Source organism: Mastigoproctus giganteus, chromosome 2 (genome assembly GCF_048544385.1).
Source record: "Mastigoproctus giganteus isolate SK-2022 chromosome 2, ASM4854438v1, whole genome shotgun sequence".
Lineage (NCBI taxonomy): Eukaryota > Metazoa > Arthropoda > Arachnida > Uropygi > Thelyphonidae > Mastigoproctus > Mastigoproctus giganteus.
In genome coordinates this window covers 161,176,080-161,194,743 of record NC_143576.1, presented here as the reverse complement: position 1 = coordinate 161,194,743, position 18,664 = coordinate 161,176,080, and the positions used below count along the sequence as shown (strand labels likewise).

Genomic DNA, 18,664 nt, shown 5'->3' with positions numbered 1-18,664 from the left:
TTCTTTATAAATTTCAATAGCACACATAAACATTTTTTTTAACAGAATGCACAAATTGCAACTAACACGATTTGCACGGAGTAACAAGTTTATGAAACTTAAAAAAAAAAAAAAAAGGTATGAAGAGAAAATTCTGAAAATTTGTTTTTTTATACGATTGAAGATTTCAGTTAAAGGAAAACACATTTCACTATAATAATTCCACACAATTCCAGCTATCGGTATTTTTGCAAATGCAATAACATAGAGTTTACTACCTGTTTATAATTGCTTGCAGTAAAAGAAAAGCCCAATAAACCAGAAAGTGCAAATGGTTTTTATTGTTTTATGGTTGTGACCTCCAGAAATATGCTTTAGAAAAATATCACAAAGGCGTTCAAAATTGATTCTTATAACAGAACATATGATAACGATGAAAGTGTATTTTAATGATTTGAATTGGTAACTAATTATACAATTTATACTATAAAAACAGCCTTTCAAAGAGTTATATAGCGAAAATTTCAATTTCCGAGGTTGTGGAACGAAATACCAAAAAACAAGATGTTATTGGGTTCGCATACTATATTTTCATGATACGATGGTGTCTCTGGAACTGATTAATATTATAAAGTGAGGTTCACTGTATTGTATAGCTACAAGCGTGGTTTGAAATGCGTGATTGCAATTAATGTTTAACATTCATTTTGCAATTAATGTTCATATTTTCAATTTTTTGATACTTGAAAAAAAACTCGTAAACCTGGGAACTCATAAAGCGGGAACTGCCTGTACTTTGATATTTCTGCATAATTTGATAGCGTTGTTTGCACATCTGTTCTGTTTAATTCAAACCATGCCACAGGTATGGCCCCTTTGGCACCATACCTGTGGTTGACACGACGATCGGGATGGTCATTACTTGTTCCATATGCCACATCTCTTTGATCTCCTTTCTTAGGTTCGTGTACTTCCTGATTTTTTCCCCATGGGTTTTCTGCAGGTTGCTAGTGTTGGATACCGCTATGTCAATCAGATAGGTAGCCTTTTCCTTCTTGTCCGAAAGGGTTATGTCCAGTCTGTTGTGCGGGATTGTCCTATTTGTTATTAGGGCACGGTCCCAGTACAGATTGTGGGTTCGGGTCTCTAGTACTGCCTGTGGTTCGTACTTGTAGTATGTTACACTTTCTTTGGTCAACTGGTATTTTCTGATATATAGAAACTCGCTAGCTTCTGATATATTATCCTTGCTACTTCATCGTGTCTATGAGTGTACTCAGTCTAGGTGATCACCTTGCACCCATCAGTGATGTGTTGGATTGTTTCTGAGGCCAGGTGGCATCGTCGACATGTATCATCAGACACTCCGGGCTCCTTGGCGATGTATTTTCTATAATTTTTGGTATTGATTGCCTGGTCTTGGATGGCGAGCATAAATTCTTCAGTCTCAGGAAAGAGTGTTCCGCTCATGAGCCATGCATTGGAAGCATTTTATGTATGTGATCTTGATAGAGATCATTGTGTAGTGTCTGCCACGGAGTGTTTTCTCTGCCCATCTTTCTAGATTTGATTGTACCTCCTGGTTGGGGGGGGAGACTCCTCGCTGAGGTTGACTGGGGTATACCACTTGTCTATCTTCCTTATGGCCTGGTAGAGTGTTGCTGTGTGTTTCTGGAAGTAATCCTTCAGGTTAACTATCGCTGTCTTCTTTTGCTCAATGAGGTCTATCAGTCCCCTTCCTCCTTCTTCCCAGGCAATTGTCAGTCTCTCCACGGCAGATTTCGGGTGGTGTTGGTGGCTCTTGGTCGTCATTGTCATTAGCATTAGCATTAGCATTAGCATTAGTAGAGGCATTTGATGCAAGAAAGCAAGCTTATGCAGCATCAGCCAAAAAAAAAAAAAAAAAAAAAAACCACTTCCACTTCACCCCTCTGTCCTCGTCTTTCTCATGATATCCTCCAGCTCAGTGTTAGTTCAATATAATACCCCAAAGGAGTATGTTAGCACTGGGACTGCATAAGTGTTTATGGCTTTAACTGTGTTCCTTCCATTCAGCAGGCTTCTGAGTCTCTGATGGTATGTTTCGGTCAGGCAAGCCTTAATTCCCTTGTGCTGTAACTGCTGAGCCTGCATCATCCCCAAGTATTTGTAGGCCTCTCCCTCTACCATGGCTTCGATCTCTTTACCACTCTGCAGCTGGTAGTTTCGGTTGACTAATTTTGCCTGGTGCAATCCATGTGTCTTGCATTTGTCTAGACCAAATTCCATCCTAATATCATTGCCGAATTCTTCGGTGATCTGAAGTAGTTGCTGAAGGTGCTTCTCGGTTTCCATGTAGAGCTTCAGCTTGATGTCATTATTAGCCATATTAGCATTAGCATTAGTAGAGGCATTTGATGCAAGAAAGCAAGCTTATGCAGCATGAGCCAAAAAAAAAAAAAAAAAAAACCCACTTCCACTTCACCCCTCTGTTCGTTCAAAATACCTGTCCAGCTGAGCCTTAAACTTATTTAGGCTATCAACCTCCACCACAAGGGATGGAAATCTGTTCCACCAACCAACCACCCGCTGGCTAAAGGCAAATTTCCGCACGTCTATCCTACATCTGTCTTTCCTCAATTTGAATTTATGCCCTCTCAGGTGATTTTTCTGAGCTAGAGGAAGAATCCCATCAGCATTGAGCATGCTTAAACCATTCAAGGCTTTATACACCTCTATGAGATCACCTCGCTGGTGCCTAGTCTCCAGACACTGTAATTTGCAAAACTTAAGCCTTTCTTCGTAAGAGCACCCCTTTGTTCCATTCACTAATCTTGTTGCCCTTCTCTGTACTCGTTCCAGCAGCTCTACATCCTTCTTGAAATGAGGCCTCCAGACCTGTATACAGTACTCTAGGTGTGGCCTGACCATTGCCTTATACAATGGAATAATCACCTCCTTATCCCTGCTGGAAAAATTCCTGTATATCATTGACAATACTCCATGAGCTACTCTTGCAGCCCATCTGCACTGCTCAGAGAACTTCATATCTGCCTGCACAACCACCCCCAAGTCCCTTTCATTCTCTACAACTGTCAGTGTAGTACCACAGAGTTGATACGTTGCTCTGGGGTTGCTGTTTCCCATGTGTAGTACTTTACATTTGTCAATGTTAAACTTCATTTGCCACCTCTCAGCCCATCTGCTCAACCTTTCCAGATCCCGTTGCAGCAGCATAGTGTCAGTAGTGTCCTTGACAACCCTGCCAACCTTTGTATCGTCTGCAAACTTGGACATTAAGCTTGATATACCATCATCAATATCATTTATAAATACAGAAAACAATAATGGACCCAACACTGAGCCCTGAGGGACTCCACTAATAACATTAGTCCACGATGAGCAGTGTCCATTGATTACCACTCTCTGTCTTCTCCCCCTCAACCACCCCTTTATCCATAGCAGCAATTTGCCTCCAATGTCACACTGCTCCAATTTGTGTAGCAGTCTTCCATGTGCAACAGTATCAAAAGCTTTTCTAAGATCCAAGTATATAATATCAAAGTTATTCCCTGCATCCAGTTCTTTTGTGACTGCATCATAGTATCCAATCAAGTTGGTCAGGCAAGACTTCCCCTTAACAAAACCATGCTGTGTCTGAGCTATAACTGAAGTCTTGTCTAAATGATCCTGCAGTGCTTCTTTAACCAGTGCCTCCATTAATTTTCCTGGAACAGAAGTTAAGCTCACAGGTCTATAATTACTTGTGTCAGCCTTTGATCCTCCTTTGTGAATTGGGGTCACATGGGGTCATCCATGTACATCATGTGGGTGAGGGTGTACAGGTTCTTCCTTCCTTCCCTTGAGGTTATATCCGTACTTGCTACTGTTGAGCATGGTAGATAGTGGGTTAAGTGCTAGACAGAACCACAATGGACTGAGGCCATGTCCCTGAAGGATTCCTCTCCTGATGGGGACTGGCCTAGTTGTGATGTTTTCGACCTAATGGTGGTACTCCATTTTGCCATCGTTTGTCCTAGGAAGTTTGTCACTGTCGGCTTATATGAGCAGTGCAGACGGGCTGCAAGAGTAGCTCATGGTGTATTGTCAATGATATATAGGAATTTTTCTAGCAGGAATAAGGAGGTGATTATTCCCTTGTATAAGGCAATGGTCAGGCCACACCTAGAGTACTGTATACAGGCCTGGAGGCCTCATTTCAAGAAGGATGTAGAGCTGCTGGAACGAGTACAGAGAAGGGCAACAAGATTAGTGAATGGAACAAAGGGGTGCTCTTACGAAGAAAGGCTTAAGATTTGCAAATTACAGTGTCTGGAGACTAGGCACCATTGAGGTGATCTGATAGAGGTGTATAAAGCATTGAATGGTTTGAGCATGCTCAATGCTGATGGGATTCTTCCTCTCGCTCAGAATAATCACCTGAGAGGGCATAAATTCAAATTGAGGAAAGACAGATGTAGGATAGACGTGCGGAAATTTGCCTTTAGCCAGCGAGTGGTTGATTGGTGGAACAGACTTCCATCCCTTGTCGTGGAAGGTGATAGCCTAAATAAGTTTAAGGCTCAGCTGGACAGGTATTTTGAACGAACAGAGGGGTGAAGTGGGAGTGGTTTTTTTTTTTTGTTTTTTTTTGGTGATGCTGCATAAGCTTGCTTTCTTGCATCAAATGCCTCTACTAATGCTAATGCTAATGCTATATCTGATGTACACTTCTGTGTTGCCTGAAAATTTATATGCATCCCATGCATTTTTCGTCTCTGCCGTGAACCTCGTTAATTCATTCATTTAGGCCTGAACCTTGAGCAGTATTTCTTAGTTGGTAAGAAAAGCCTAGTATCCTCCACAATTAAGTCCCTGAAGGCTTCCTATTTAGAATTCACAGTTGGCAACATTATCAGTTGATCCCATTTGTATAGAATTCAAAAACTGTCTGAGACCACTGTAGTCTCCTTTATGAAAACAAAAACCCTTCCCTTTACCCTTGATGGTAGTTACATCTTTAAGTAAATCCCACATCAGTACACCGTGACCACTGTCACCTAGTGGTTCCTTTATCTGCAAATTCTTAATGCATGAATAATCCTGCTGATAATCGGATCAAGGGTATTAATTCGTCTGGTTGCCCCTCGAACATGTTGCTGTAGAAAACAATCCTGTAATAAATCCACCAAAGTCTTCCTAGCGTGCGAGTGACACACCCACAACTTCAAATTCATCAATTTCATTTACTATACTTTTAGCATTAGTGTACATGCTAGTCTACATGCACTTGCTCTTTCTCTTAGTTACCCTAACACAGCTCATGTATTTACTTGTTCCGTGATGACTGCCAGCAGCTCTTGAAGTCCCCAGCAACTTGCTCTATAGGCTGCTACTCATTACAATAAAAGCTGTGCAAGAATCACTTTCGCCTCTGCCTACTGTTAATGCTACTGTTCGCCTGCGGCTACTGTTAATCTTTTAGTCTGTGTATCCCCTCAATCTAGCAGATTTTCGACCCACCTAACACTGCCTCGATAGCATCAGCAAATATTCTTGCACTCTTTCTGTTTAAGTGTATCCCGTCCCTGTAGAAGCAGTCTCTCCTGTTAGCAAGCACAGACCATGCAGAAAAAAATTCTACCCCGTGAGCTTTGCGCAATCTCTCCATGGCCGAATTGATTGGCAAGGCTCTCGTCATGTATTCCCTCCTAATGTGTCTGTGCTGAATTGCAGACACTTTCAAATTTAACCCTAACTCGTGACTTTTTTTTTTCAGCATTGACCTGTACTTATTAAGTAAATCTGCAGATCTCTTACTGTTAAGGTCATTAATGCCAATGTTTACAACAATATCAGCTTTTGTGCCTTTAAAAGATGATATCTGCTCTAAAACATCTTCAACTTTTGCCCCTGGCAGACATACCCTGGTCCTGTTACAACTATCCTTTCTGCATAATACAGGGTGATTTCAAAATTATTGTCGGGGTTTTCGTGGCCTATAATTTTCAAATTGGAAACAACAAAATGAAACTGCTTACGGAATATGAAAGTCTAACTCAAAAAGTTTTATTACCTATAGGATCAATACTACAGAATGCTAAACAACTTCAATGTGTGTGCTTTTCATGACACGTAAGATGTTCAAGCGATATTCAGTTTCCCTCCAAGTGTTCTCCAGCATTTGCGGTGTAACTATTTCGATTGCAGCAACAATTCTGAGCTTCAGTTCATCAAGGGGTCTTGTGCACAATGTCCTTCGCATATGGCGCCTCCGTAGCCAGGTGGGAAGGAGCAGCAGCAACAGTGCGTAGCACACGCTTCTTGATTAGACCGGGGTTTGAGCCTGTCACCACCAAATACGGAGGATGCAGAAAGGTCTGGGAATGACCACCGCATATCCCGGAGCAATATGGCCTTAGTTGCTAATGCTCCTAAAAAAAAAAAAAAAAACCTTCGCGTATCCCCACAGGAAGAAATCAAGCAGCATAAGACCGATCTTACGCTGCTTGATTTCTTCTTGTGGGAATACGCGAAGGACATTGTGCACAAGACCCCTTGATGAACGCGGGTGAGCACGGAAGCAATGGAATCGGTCCACCATGTCCAACCAGCGCCCAAGAAAATGCATGTCAAGAAATTCTCAAACAGTAAGAGCCCAATGTAGCGGTGCACCATCCTGCTGGAACACTACATTTTGCTGATGATTTTCCAACTGTGGTAACAGATACAGCTTTAGCATGTCCAGATAGGTCACCTCTGTCACTGTTTTTTCCACAAAGAATAACGGCAAAAAACTTCCGATCGTGACAAAGCACATCAGACATTGACCTTTGGACTATCTCTTTCAAGTGATAGTGAGGGTTTTCTGATCCCTATATTCTGCAGTTATGATGATTTACCAACCCTGATACGTAAAATGTTGCTTCATCACTAAATCTCCATTAATATCTCCCAGACATCAATGCGGCAAGTATAGCATTGCCAAATAAAACTTTTTGAGTTACACTTTCATATTCTGTAAGCAGTTTTATTTTGTTTTTTCCGGTTTGAAAATTATAGGCCACGAAAACTCTGACAATAATTTAGAATCACCCTGTATATTTCCCATCTCCCTAACAGTAGAGTCACCAACAATAACTAGTTCATGTGGGAACAGCGCATTCTGCCTTGAAGATTGCTTCTGTGTTGCCTGATGCACAGGAGTCAGCTGTGGTTTTGAGTTGGGCAGCTGAGAGCTTGATCGGCCCCTCATATTAATTTCTTCGATAGCATTTACCCTACACCTCAAACTCTCATAGACACCCATCAGAGCACTGAGTTTCCACCTAATTTCTTCATAGTCTCTGCACCTAGCACACACAAAGACATCCTCCTTGGTTAGATCATATTGTATTCTAGACAGGTCTGAAACATTTCACACATTGTTTTTAGACTGTGATGTGTGGGAGAATCACCCCCTTCAGTTCTCCCACAAGCCACAGCACTCCGACTATTCTGTGAACACTGCTTTGCTGCTCTAGTCTGGGTCATGATCCATTTAAGTATAATTTAATTAACAATGAAATTTAATAAGATTAATATATTTTATTGATAATACTATACTAATCTAACAGATTTCTAATACAGTGCTACTATCTAGTTTTACCTTAAACCCTATGGTATTCTGTATCATATACAATGGCAGCAAGTTACAAATGTAAGATCTACGGACTTTTAAAATCGCTATCTATATTCAAAATAAACCATGGAGCTTGGGTAGAACTATAAAGCTACTTATAGAAAATAATTTAGTATAACCATTAAGTCAATAAAATGACTAATTATAAATGAAAACTTAGCGTTCGCCAGACCTGCAAAAATCTTGACCAATGTGGTAGTAACCTTGTATCTTTCTTGGTAAGAGCTCCCCTTTGTTCCCTAACCAGTCTTGTTGCCCTTCTCTGTACTCGTTCTAGCAACTCTACATCATTCCTAAAATGAGGCCTCCAGACCTGTACGCAATACTCAAGGTGAGGCCTGACCATTGCCTTATACAAAGGGATAATCACTTCTTTGTCTCTGCTAGCAAAATTCCTGTATATCATCAACAAGACCCCATTAGCTACTCTTGCAGCTTGTCTGCACTACTCAGAAAACTTCATATCTGACTGCAAAATTACCTCCAGCTTTTATTCATTCTCCACCACCCTGAGTATAGTACTGCACAGTTAGTATATTTCTCTGGAGTTATTGCTACCCGTATGTAGTATTTTGCAGTTGTCAATGTTAAACTTCAGTTGCAGTTCTCAGCCCATCTGCCCAACTTTTCTAGCTCCTGTCACAGTAGCATGCTGTCATTAACAACCCTGCCAACCTTTGTATCATGAGCAAACTTTGATATACCTTCATCAATTTAGCCTGATATACATTCATCATTTATTGAATTCACCAGAGTTCTGTCTGGTGAATTCAATAACTTCACCAGCCAGAACTCTGGTGAAACAACAACAACAATGTTGTTGATGTACTTTTATTCATGTTATATCATAGGACTAATAATTTCTTGTAAGATGAATCTAAATAAATATAGCTGTACTAAAATACTAATTATTTACTATTTTACTGATAAAAAAAAGATGCAAAAATTGTAAATCATTTTCACCACGAGTCAGTAGACTTCTTAGAGTTCTGATTACAAGATTAATGGTTGTTCTATTACATATTTAATTGGGTTAAAAATAGCAAGCTGTGGATCTGGCTCACAGGCTACTAGTTGGCATTTGCCAATTCATATGCTTGGTATCCTTTAACAAGATGGATGCAGTATAAAGATTATAAATGATATTTACTTCTTGTTCTTCTGATGAATATATGGCTGTATATAAAATGAATGAATTTTCTGTCCTGCATTTGCTGTTTAATTGATACCAGTGGATAATGTCAGTTAAGAGCTATTTCATTCCTTGATTTTACTTTCTATAGGAAACAGCAGTTATGAAATGTTCTGCATGAAATAGAAACTATTTTTTTTGTACATTTTATTAAATGAGCCGGTCGTGTTTTTATTTTATTGCCTAATTCCTGTAATTAACATGAGGAAGTTGCTGTGCTTGTAAAAAGATTTATATTTTCTATTAATTCCCATCTCACACCCTTCAGTACACACCAACAGACTATTGAGTAGTTTCTTCCACCATTCAACTCGAGAAGTTTTGAATTATAATTATTTTTTCCCTCTATATTTTCCATTACTGAATTATTCTTTATAAAGGATATATAAACTTTATATAAACATATTATAGACTGCTTGTTTTAGAGTATCCTATTTAAAGTAAAAATTTCTTGATTTGCTTTTACTTTTATATTCTACAGACTGCAGATTCTTCTTCACAATTTCAAGCTGTACATAAGGAAGAAGAGGCAGACTTAGCTAATCAGGAACTTGCTAAATTTTTAATGTATCTTCGTCAATTTCAGAGGTCACGATAGTGATTGATATCTGTTTTCTCAGTATAAGCCATTCATATTGGATGTGCAAGACCATCTTACATAATTAATTTTACTCTTGTCTTTCTGTTCTGCTTTTTTTTTTATCTTGATTTTTTCCTTTTTGTATACTAGATATATATATATATATATATAGAATAGCCTATTATTATTATTACCTGCAGTAATCTTAAGTCAAGTTTAATAATATCTTTAATCTTTTCTGGTAATGTAAAAAAAATGCTGCACAAAATGGTGAGAGCAAATAGTCTGACACAGTATATCTAGAAAATCACTGTAAAATACTATATTTTTGGAATCATATGAAATAGAATCATCATCATCATCTTAAAGTTCTATATGCTGTTCTGAATAGTTCTATTTGTTAGCAGAATTGAAGAGGCAAGGAAAAATTGAAAATGTAAAATAACAAAATGTTCAATAAGACAATTATATTGCAATTAAATATATATAATTGGCTAGTTATATTGTAATTATACTGAAAATAGATGCCAATCATGTTATGTTCATAAGAGCCACTAAGTAAGTTTTTTTTCTGTGTAATTTGTAATTAAATATATATAATTTGCTAATAATCTCTTAATTATACTGAAAACTAGTGCTAACCAGTTTATGTTCATAAGAGACTGTGTGTGTGTGTGTGTGTGTGTGTGTGTGTGTGTGTGTGTGTGTGTGTGTGTGTGTGTGTGTGTGTGTGGGAAAACTGAAGAATGCTGTCCAAAATCATTGTATTCTCATTAAATGCATGTAAATATCACAAGTGGTGAAAAAGATCACTTATACCATCAAAATAAGTATTATTGATAATACTGACACAAGTTGTTGGGATACAACATTACTCACATAGTAGCCTTTGTTCCACACAACTGCATACAGTAAAACCTTCTAATTCAGACCACCTTCTTTTTTTGTGTATGTATTTATTTTACTTTTGTACAATGAAAATTTTTCCTAACAAGACTAATAATACAGTTCCTGGCTTTTTCAGATTGGTTTCACAATCACTTTTTAAAAGAAATAAAATCATTCAAAAGGAAAAATTAAATTCAGATGGAAACATTATTTTTTATTGTTAGATAATATCCCTGCACATCTTTCAGATGAAAGGTTATTATGATGATGGCAATATCAAGTGCCTTGTTTTACTTCCTTGTACCATAGCCTTCATACTGTATGGATCAGGGTGTTGTACCCAGCTGTCAACATTTATATTGAAGGAAATAATCATCAAAGTATGTTTTGGTGGCTTTTTTTTTTTTTTTTTTTAGTGATTACAATAAAGGAGAAAGTGCAATGGCTATTTACAACTAGGCTGAATGAAGTGAAGCAAAAAGTATAGTAAGGCCATGGAAAAGCTGTTAAATGATTGTGATGTTTTAATTTATTTAGATGAAATAAAAGATAAAAGTGTGCCAAAATGTGGTGCACAGTAATGGTGAAAAGGATATTAATCTGGGTTATGTAAGAACATGACTATAAGATGAAATAACAACTGCATTTCAAGGGAAAAAGTCTGTAGTGAAAGCAGGAAGCAAAGAAAGTTAAATTGCACAAAGGCTATATTATTAAATTTGCTAATTCTGATAGGGAATTCAAAAAGTATTTCTACACTCCATGAAAAATGAAGATCAATATTATTATTATTATTATTAGCCATATGGTGCAAGGAAGCCTGAGGCTTATTCTACACCAGCCAAAAAAAATTTTCAAGTTACCCTGAGAGAGAGAGGGGGGGGGGAAATCACCAAGAAAGAGAAGAATGATGATATCCAGCTCAGGACCCTGGGTTTGCCAAGCCCATACTCAACATAGCAACACAACAACAGGAGCTTTACTCAATAAAACATTTTTAATTTCTTCTTCTTCAAAAAAAGACATGATGATACAGTTGGAGAGTGACTACATCTAATTATGTTTAGTTATTATGTTTAACACAATTAAAGTTTATTGTTTAAATATTGCATTATTTGTTTTCTACTTGATTTAATCTCTGTGTTTTATTTTGTTTTAAATATGAACATTTTCATAAAATTTTCTTCTTTTTCACCATATTTTTGTTTTTATGAACTGCAACTTCAAAATATTTACATATATTTTGTAAGTTGGACTACCTTCCATAGTTAAAAAAAATTAGTGAGGTTCTACTCTACTTATAACACAGATTTAAAGCAAAAGCTTCAGGCATGTGAGAACTATAAAACATTTTTTTGCAAGTATTTTAATTTTGTATCAATCAGACAACTTTCTGATCACCATATGTACACAGAAATTCTAAATCCATACTGGAATTGGTCATTATACTTTTCCGATTCACTCATATCTGTCTTTCAATGACTACATTGTGGCTGACTCTAAAGATGTTGAAAAAGTGGAGCCTAATTCCTTCTCTATTTTTCCATCTTAGTATTGGTTTTTATTATCAAAGACTTCTTTTTGGTGATGAATTCTTACTAGCTCAAATTCAGATTCAATTTCCAAATTTTTGTTTGCATCACTTAGAAGGTATTTATTATCTGTTCTCTCAGCAGGGGTAGCACAGTGGTTATAATAACCATCCTCCCAACACTGGGCAGAAAAGGCCCAAATTCAAATCCATCAGTAATATGAGAACTACTATGGACTTTTTTTTCACTCTGTGCTGAATTAGTTGGCTCAGACATGGATCGCAAGGTTTTTTGTCCAGTTAAACAGGCAAATCAATCAGGGAAAACATGCAATTTATGGATATAGTACACATGGTAGATGAGCTGTTGCTTGGGTGGCTAAATATGATAGTTTTTATCATCGTTCTGCAATTTTTAAGGGTAACTGATTGATTTTGAAAGCAGGGAGAGAGCTCGTAACATATTCAGACCTCTTAGAGGGCTTTGCTTGCGATGTTTATTTGGTTCAAAATGTACCTAACAATTAGGCAGCAGAAAACTTGGGAAACTTTGGACTCTAATTTCCTATATAGAAACTTTTTTAACTATTCACTTGTTGTTATGAGCAATTTTTTGTGTTGCTCTTTCAGTGTTCCCCCCCCCCCCCCCCCCAAACTTCAGCGCCCTGAGCCAATGCCACATTGGCTTGCCCCTTAAGCTGATCCCAAACCTGTGTCTTCTCCACCTGGTGTGGGAATCGTGCTTATATGCACTGCATCTGCCAAGCGGCACAGCGGTTGTAATTACCATCCTCACACCAGGTGGAAAAAGGCCCGGGTTCGAATCCTGTCAATGATGCGAAATGTTGATCCCGCATCATTGACAGGATAGTTATAATAACCATCCTCCCCACACTGGGCAGAAAAGGCTGAAATTCAAATCCATCAATAATGTGAGGAACTATGGGCTTTTTTTTTTTTTTTTTACTCTCTGACTGAATTAGTTGATCCCAGGCATAGATGGCAAGATCCCCCCCACCCCCATTCCAGAAACTCAGGTCTTTTATTGAGCAAAACAGGCAGTTTGATCAGCGAACACATGCAATTTATGGATATATTACATATGGGCAGATCAGGGATTCACAAAGAAAGAGAAGAATGATGATATCCAGCTCAGGAACCTGGGTGTGCCAAGCCCATACTCACCAGATGTGAGCCCCTGGGGTTAATGATGCAAAGAATGCCAAAAGAAATGGCTGTCAGCATTTTAGTTGACAGCCATTTTCATGTACCAAGCAGATATATGATTGAATTTTAATCAACTAATACAAAAAATAATAAATTTTTGTTGCTACTTTGGGAATTCGTGGTAACTTCAACCTTTGCAAAAAATAAGAATTAGTTTAATATTTCTTTTTAGGAATTATGTAACATGACCACAATTTTGTAGGTATGTGTCATGGATTAAGTGAAATTGACTATTTTATACAACTTGCATTCAATTTTAAATTGGGCTGAATTGTACCATCTTCTCATTTCAACACTAAAATCTGTAAAAAATTATAAAAACATTGTGAGATATAAATAAATTTTGATATTTTTTCAGTACCCCTACACTCTTATCCTTCAATTACACATTTTTGAATTTGGGGCATTGATTCAACCATGGGCATCTATCTGCCCACTACAATTACTTTAGCTAATTGGGAAAGAAATACCTAGCAGACTTAAATATTCAATAACTACAGAAAGTGCATCTCCAGAATTATGCTGATTATCTGCAGAATTTACATCGATGACTCAAAATCTGACGTGAAAGTTGTGTTGCAGCAATCTACCCTGACATTACTGTATCAGTCTGTCTTCCAAATGAATGCAATAACTTTACTTCTGAATTATTTGCCCTTAAATTAGCACTTGGAAAAATTTTGCATTGCACCAGACGCAAAATGTGAGATGTGGCTAATAATGAGACTTGCAATAAAATAAGTATGAAGTATTTTGTACCTTACAAGTTATTCGATTCAAAATAATTGCCTCGGGCTTGTACACATTGTTCCATATGTGTCTTCCAAGCACAGGAACATTTCTGGAAGTCAACTTTTGTAAGCCCTTTTGACACTCTGGTAATTGTGACACTCTGGGTTCTCTTAAGTAGACTTTTCAGTTTAGGGAAGAGAAAAAAGAAGGGGCTGGATCTAGCGAATAGGGTGCATGTTCACATACGGGGATTTGTTTTTTGGCCAGAAACTGGCAAACCGAAGGTGCATTGTGTGCTAGAGCATTGTTTTGATTGACCATCCTTCCACAATTCAGGTCTCTTCCTTCAAATTTTTTCACGTACCTTTGTCAGAACTTCAACATGGTATGTTTAATTTAATTGCCAGTCTGATTTGGCGGGACTTACTCAGCCATAACAATTCTTTAATATCAAAGAAAACAAGCATGGTTTTAATTTTTGATTTTGACATTCTTCCTTTTTTTGGTCCGATGGGATTGTTTTGTGTTCCATTTCAGACTCTTTTACACTGCTTGACAAAATTAACAGAACGTGTAGAAAACATGGTGTAATTTGTGCACTGTATAATGAGGTGGGACAGAATTTGGTATGGTGGTGGTGGTGGTGGTGGTGTGCAATAGAATAATAAGAAAATTCAGACTGGTATAAGGCACATTTATAATGGTATAATTACCAAAAAGGTCATATTACAAAGTTGATGCAGGATGTTCGAAAATTTGGATATGACAGTACAGCATATGATCCTCTCCAATGGCTAAACAGGCCTGACAGCTTTTTTTTTTTTTTTTTGTTATTTGGTTTTTAGGAGCATTAGCAACTAAGGCCATATTGCTCCGAGGATATGCGGTGGTCATTCCCTGACCTTTCCGCATCATCCGTATTTGATGGTGACGGGCTCGAACCCCGGTCTAAATCAAGAAGCGTATGCTACGCACTGCTGCTCCTTCCCACCTGGCTACGGAGGCGCCGGCCTGACAGCAGCGAACTATGCTCAAAATAAGGGTGTCTATAAGATTCTGTGGCAACAAATCCCATTCTTCCACCTGTGCAGACCCGGGCTCACCAACTAACTAAGGAGTTGGCTGTTCGTGTGCAATATGACAAACAATGGTGTTCCACATTTGATTCTGATTTAAGTCTGGTGATTGTGCTGGCCACAGCAGTTGGATATCTTCATGATATTCCCCGCCACAAACTCTGTGCAGTGGCTTTGTTTAAGAAAAGAAAATCTAGGTCAACCACACCCCTAAAGTCACACGTAGGGTTTGAGGATCTGTTCTTAGTACTTCGGTGCAGTTATGCACAGCCCATCAAAACAAGAAGCCTATCACAGCCTATCAAAAACAAAAAGAGGGGTGCGACCATTGATCATTATTCTTCTCCACACGAGAACACTGCCTCCACTATAAGTGGCCCCTGCTCTGATGTTGGAGGGATGGTACTGCATACCTTTTCCCCAGATGTCTAGATTGTCACCTGAATAGCTTCATCTCTACTTTCATAATCGAAATGACGTTTTTTCAGTCTGTTTCTTACAGTGCTGAAAATGAAGCTTCAATGTCAATGATAGCAGTCGTTAGTCAAATCAAGAATTTTTTGGAATGCTTCCTTTGTTCTATTTCTTTAAAATACCCTGTGATATTTTGTAGACATTGAAGAGATTCATTTATATCAAAATTCATTTTTTTGGAAAATTTTACAGGATTCATTTTATTTAAAATATCATGCTATTTTAAAGTTATTTATTTAGAACACCTCAAATCCATATCTTTATTTTTGTCTTGAGTAATTTCAAGTGAAGCAGTGTAAATTTCTTCCATTTGAGTTCTCAGTGGTTTAATAGCCTCTATTCTACTTTCCTTTGTCGGACATAGATTTAAGTGTTAAATAAGTTACATATTTTTTAAGTACATTCCAATGATGAGCTGCTGCTGAGAAAAACAAAACAACAATTTCTAAATGAACAATCCTGAAAAAACCAACTGTTTCAAAGGAAGTTTTAGCAGTGGTGTCATTCACAGGATTGACGGTGTGAGCGGCACATGAAACGAAGAATGCTCTAGGACTTCAAGTATTCTTTTTTACAAAAGTGAAAAGAATACTTCAAATATTTATGCTTTCCACACATTCGAGCCATTACCGTAGCCTTGGCCATGTAAATTCTAAATATTTAGATTTAGCTCAGTAAGTCGATTTCATATAGACTGGTGTTCAAAGAAAGTGCATCACCTAGGAATTTCACATTTCTAATCCTTTTTTCGCAATGGTATGTTACATTAATAACTAGCATCACAAATAGAAATATAAACAAAAGATATTTATTAATAGTTAAGGCAAAGCTAAGTAATGTTTGACAGGTGCTCTCAAAATATTCTAAAATGAGCATTTGCAACCTCAATTTTCTTCAGTTTCTCATTTTAAATGGAAAACCAGTGGAAACTAATATTTAGCTGAACAGCCTCTGGCCCTGATGACAGCAGCACACCATCGAGGCATTGACAAGATCAATTTCTGAAGCTAATCAACTGATAGTTTGTGGTTACAAACACGAATTATGGCTTTCTGAAGTTCACAAAGGATCTTTGGTTTCTTTCTGGCAACTGCAGATTCCACATGATGCTAACAGTTCTCTATAGGAGGGTCCATGCTGTTTCCTGGCCAGCTAAGAGTTTTAACGGACCGTTCTTCCAACCATGTTTTCACCTGTAACAAATGTAAACACATTACTGTCGAGCCTCTAATGCAGAAATGAAGCTAAAGTAACTACAGAAGTGCCTATTTACACTTTTCGCCCGATGACGGAGCAGAGTCGTCCTGAAAGACGCAGTTACTTAGCAGGTTGAAATGGTTGGCAGCAATTTGCCTTCCAATATAGCCAGGTATCCATTGGAATTTATGGAACCCTTTATAAACTGCAGGTGACCTACTCCGCGATATGAAATGCAGCCCCATATCATTTGGCTGGTAGGGAATTTTACTGTAGACACCATACAGTCTGGATGATATTCTTCACCACGTATATGGCGAATCGTTTGTCTCCCATCAAAACCATACAGGTTGAATTTCTTCTCATCCGAGAAAATAACTGAGTTTCACAGCTCGGGGGTCCATTTGACATGCTCTTTACACCAAATTAATCGGGCCTTTTTCATTTTTGGTGTGAGGAGGGGCTTCTTATGACAACAGGCCATTTTTGAAGAGGTGTCTTCTGACTTACTACCACTACTGTATGTTCTTCCCATTCTCTTTTCAACTCAGACGAAGTTTTACGGTTTTTAAGGCATAAGCGCTTCAAAACACGATCCTGTTTGTCGTAGAGACTCGTTTGCATCCAGTTCCTTTTTTTCCTATCAGCAGAACCAGTATTCTTGAGTTTGGAAAGAAATCTATTCACTGTCGAGTGATTACAATGATTGTTACAATTACAATTTTAAGTGGCGATGCACTTTCTTTGAACACCAGTGTACAGTATACTTTAGAAATAACGGCACCTTTGGGTATTCAAGGTGCCGTTATTTAGATTTTTCCATTATCCAGAAATTTTATTTTTAATGTATTTAAAATAATATTTTATTTTTAATGTATTTAATGTATGTATTTTTAATGTATTTAATGCAGAAATAATGAGGCCAAATATGAAATAGAGATTAAGAATGCATTTTATTAACTGCACATAAAAAAACATAAACATGTTGACGATCCAGTGTCATATTCTGCCATTAATACATTTCACTCTGTGGCTGAGTTAGGTCTCAGGTGTAGATGGTAAGTTTTTTTTACACAGGAATGGGTTTTTCGTCCAGCAAATTGAGCAGACAACACGCAATTTACAGACTCAATACACGTGGGTATATGAATTAACATTCCGGTAACCTTAGTTTAGATTATTATTAGCCCTATAAGCAAGGAAGCCAGAGGCTTATGCTGCACCAGCCAAAAAAAAAAAAAAAATTGAGTACCCTGAGAGAGAGAGAGAAGTAGGAAGGAATTGCCAAAAAAAGCGAAGAATGATGATATCCAGCTCAGGACCCTGGGTGTCCTGATTTAACCCCAGGGGCTCACCAGATGTGAGCCCCTGGGGTTAAATCAGATTTGTCACTAAGCTTTAATGTTATTCTTTTCTTCTCTGTATGAGATTTTTTTAACTTTAGGAGCCATAGTGGGAAAAAAAAAATGTGAGGGGTTTTTAATTTAAAAAGAATGTAAAACAGCGGTATAATCCGTGATAGTACAGAATTCACTTTGAAAATGGCGAACATAAACAAGTAATCACGTGACTTGGCGTTTTCTTTTTCAGGCACCGCAAGACAGCTGCACTATGTACACCAGAGGTCTGCACTGGGCCGGGTCTGGCCCTCTGGCTGGATAACATGATGTTCGGGTACAAATAATCGTAATGAATTGTTATTTCAAAACATTTTGGGCTGTTCCTAAATATATTTTTTATCTATTTAAATTGTTAAAAGTTTTTTTTAGAAAAAATGTGTTAGTTGTCTGTTGACCAATAAGGCACACTTCGCCAATATTTCGAGAATTCATTGTACTCTTTCATGGAAATGATCCGGCCTGTATTTTTGCTCAGTAAAATAGCCTTTACCCTTAAGCGGGGATTAAGTTGCAATTTACGTTATATCAATATGATATCAGTCAATATGTACCCCGGCAATTGGTTCCTTTTTAGTTGTATGTGTACTGTATAACATCGCTGTAAATATACCACACTTTACCCATAAGTTTAACTACACACGTGTAATGGTATCATTTAGATTTTATCTCATATTGTGACTGCCTTCACAACTAGATACCAGATATTGCACTACTTAAAATAACGTTTC

At 37.7% G+C, this 18,664-nt stretch overlaps 1 protein-coding gene across 1 annotated transcript in view; it reads left to right on the top strand.

Moving 5' to 3' along the window:
- The window catches only part of LOC150089708 (carboxypeptidase E-like), a 116,647-nt gene extending 107,130 nt beyond the window's left edge, over positions 1–9,517 (top strand). Inside the window, exon 9 of the mRNA XM_090368749.1 lies at positions 9,313–9,517. Within this exon, the coding sequence (XP_090224875.1) occupies positions 9,313–9,429 (117 nt within the window). The 3' untranslated portion in view covers positions 9,430–9,517. The remainder of the gene's footprint in view (positions 1–9,312) is intronic.
- The last annotated feature ends 9,147 nt before the right edge of the window (positions 9,518–18,664 follow it).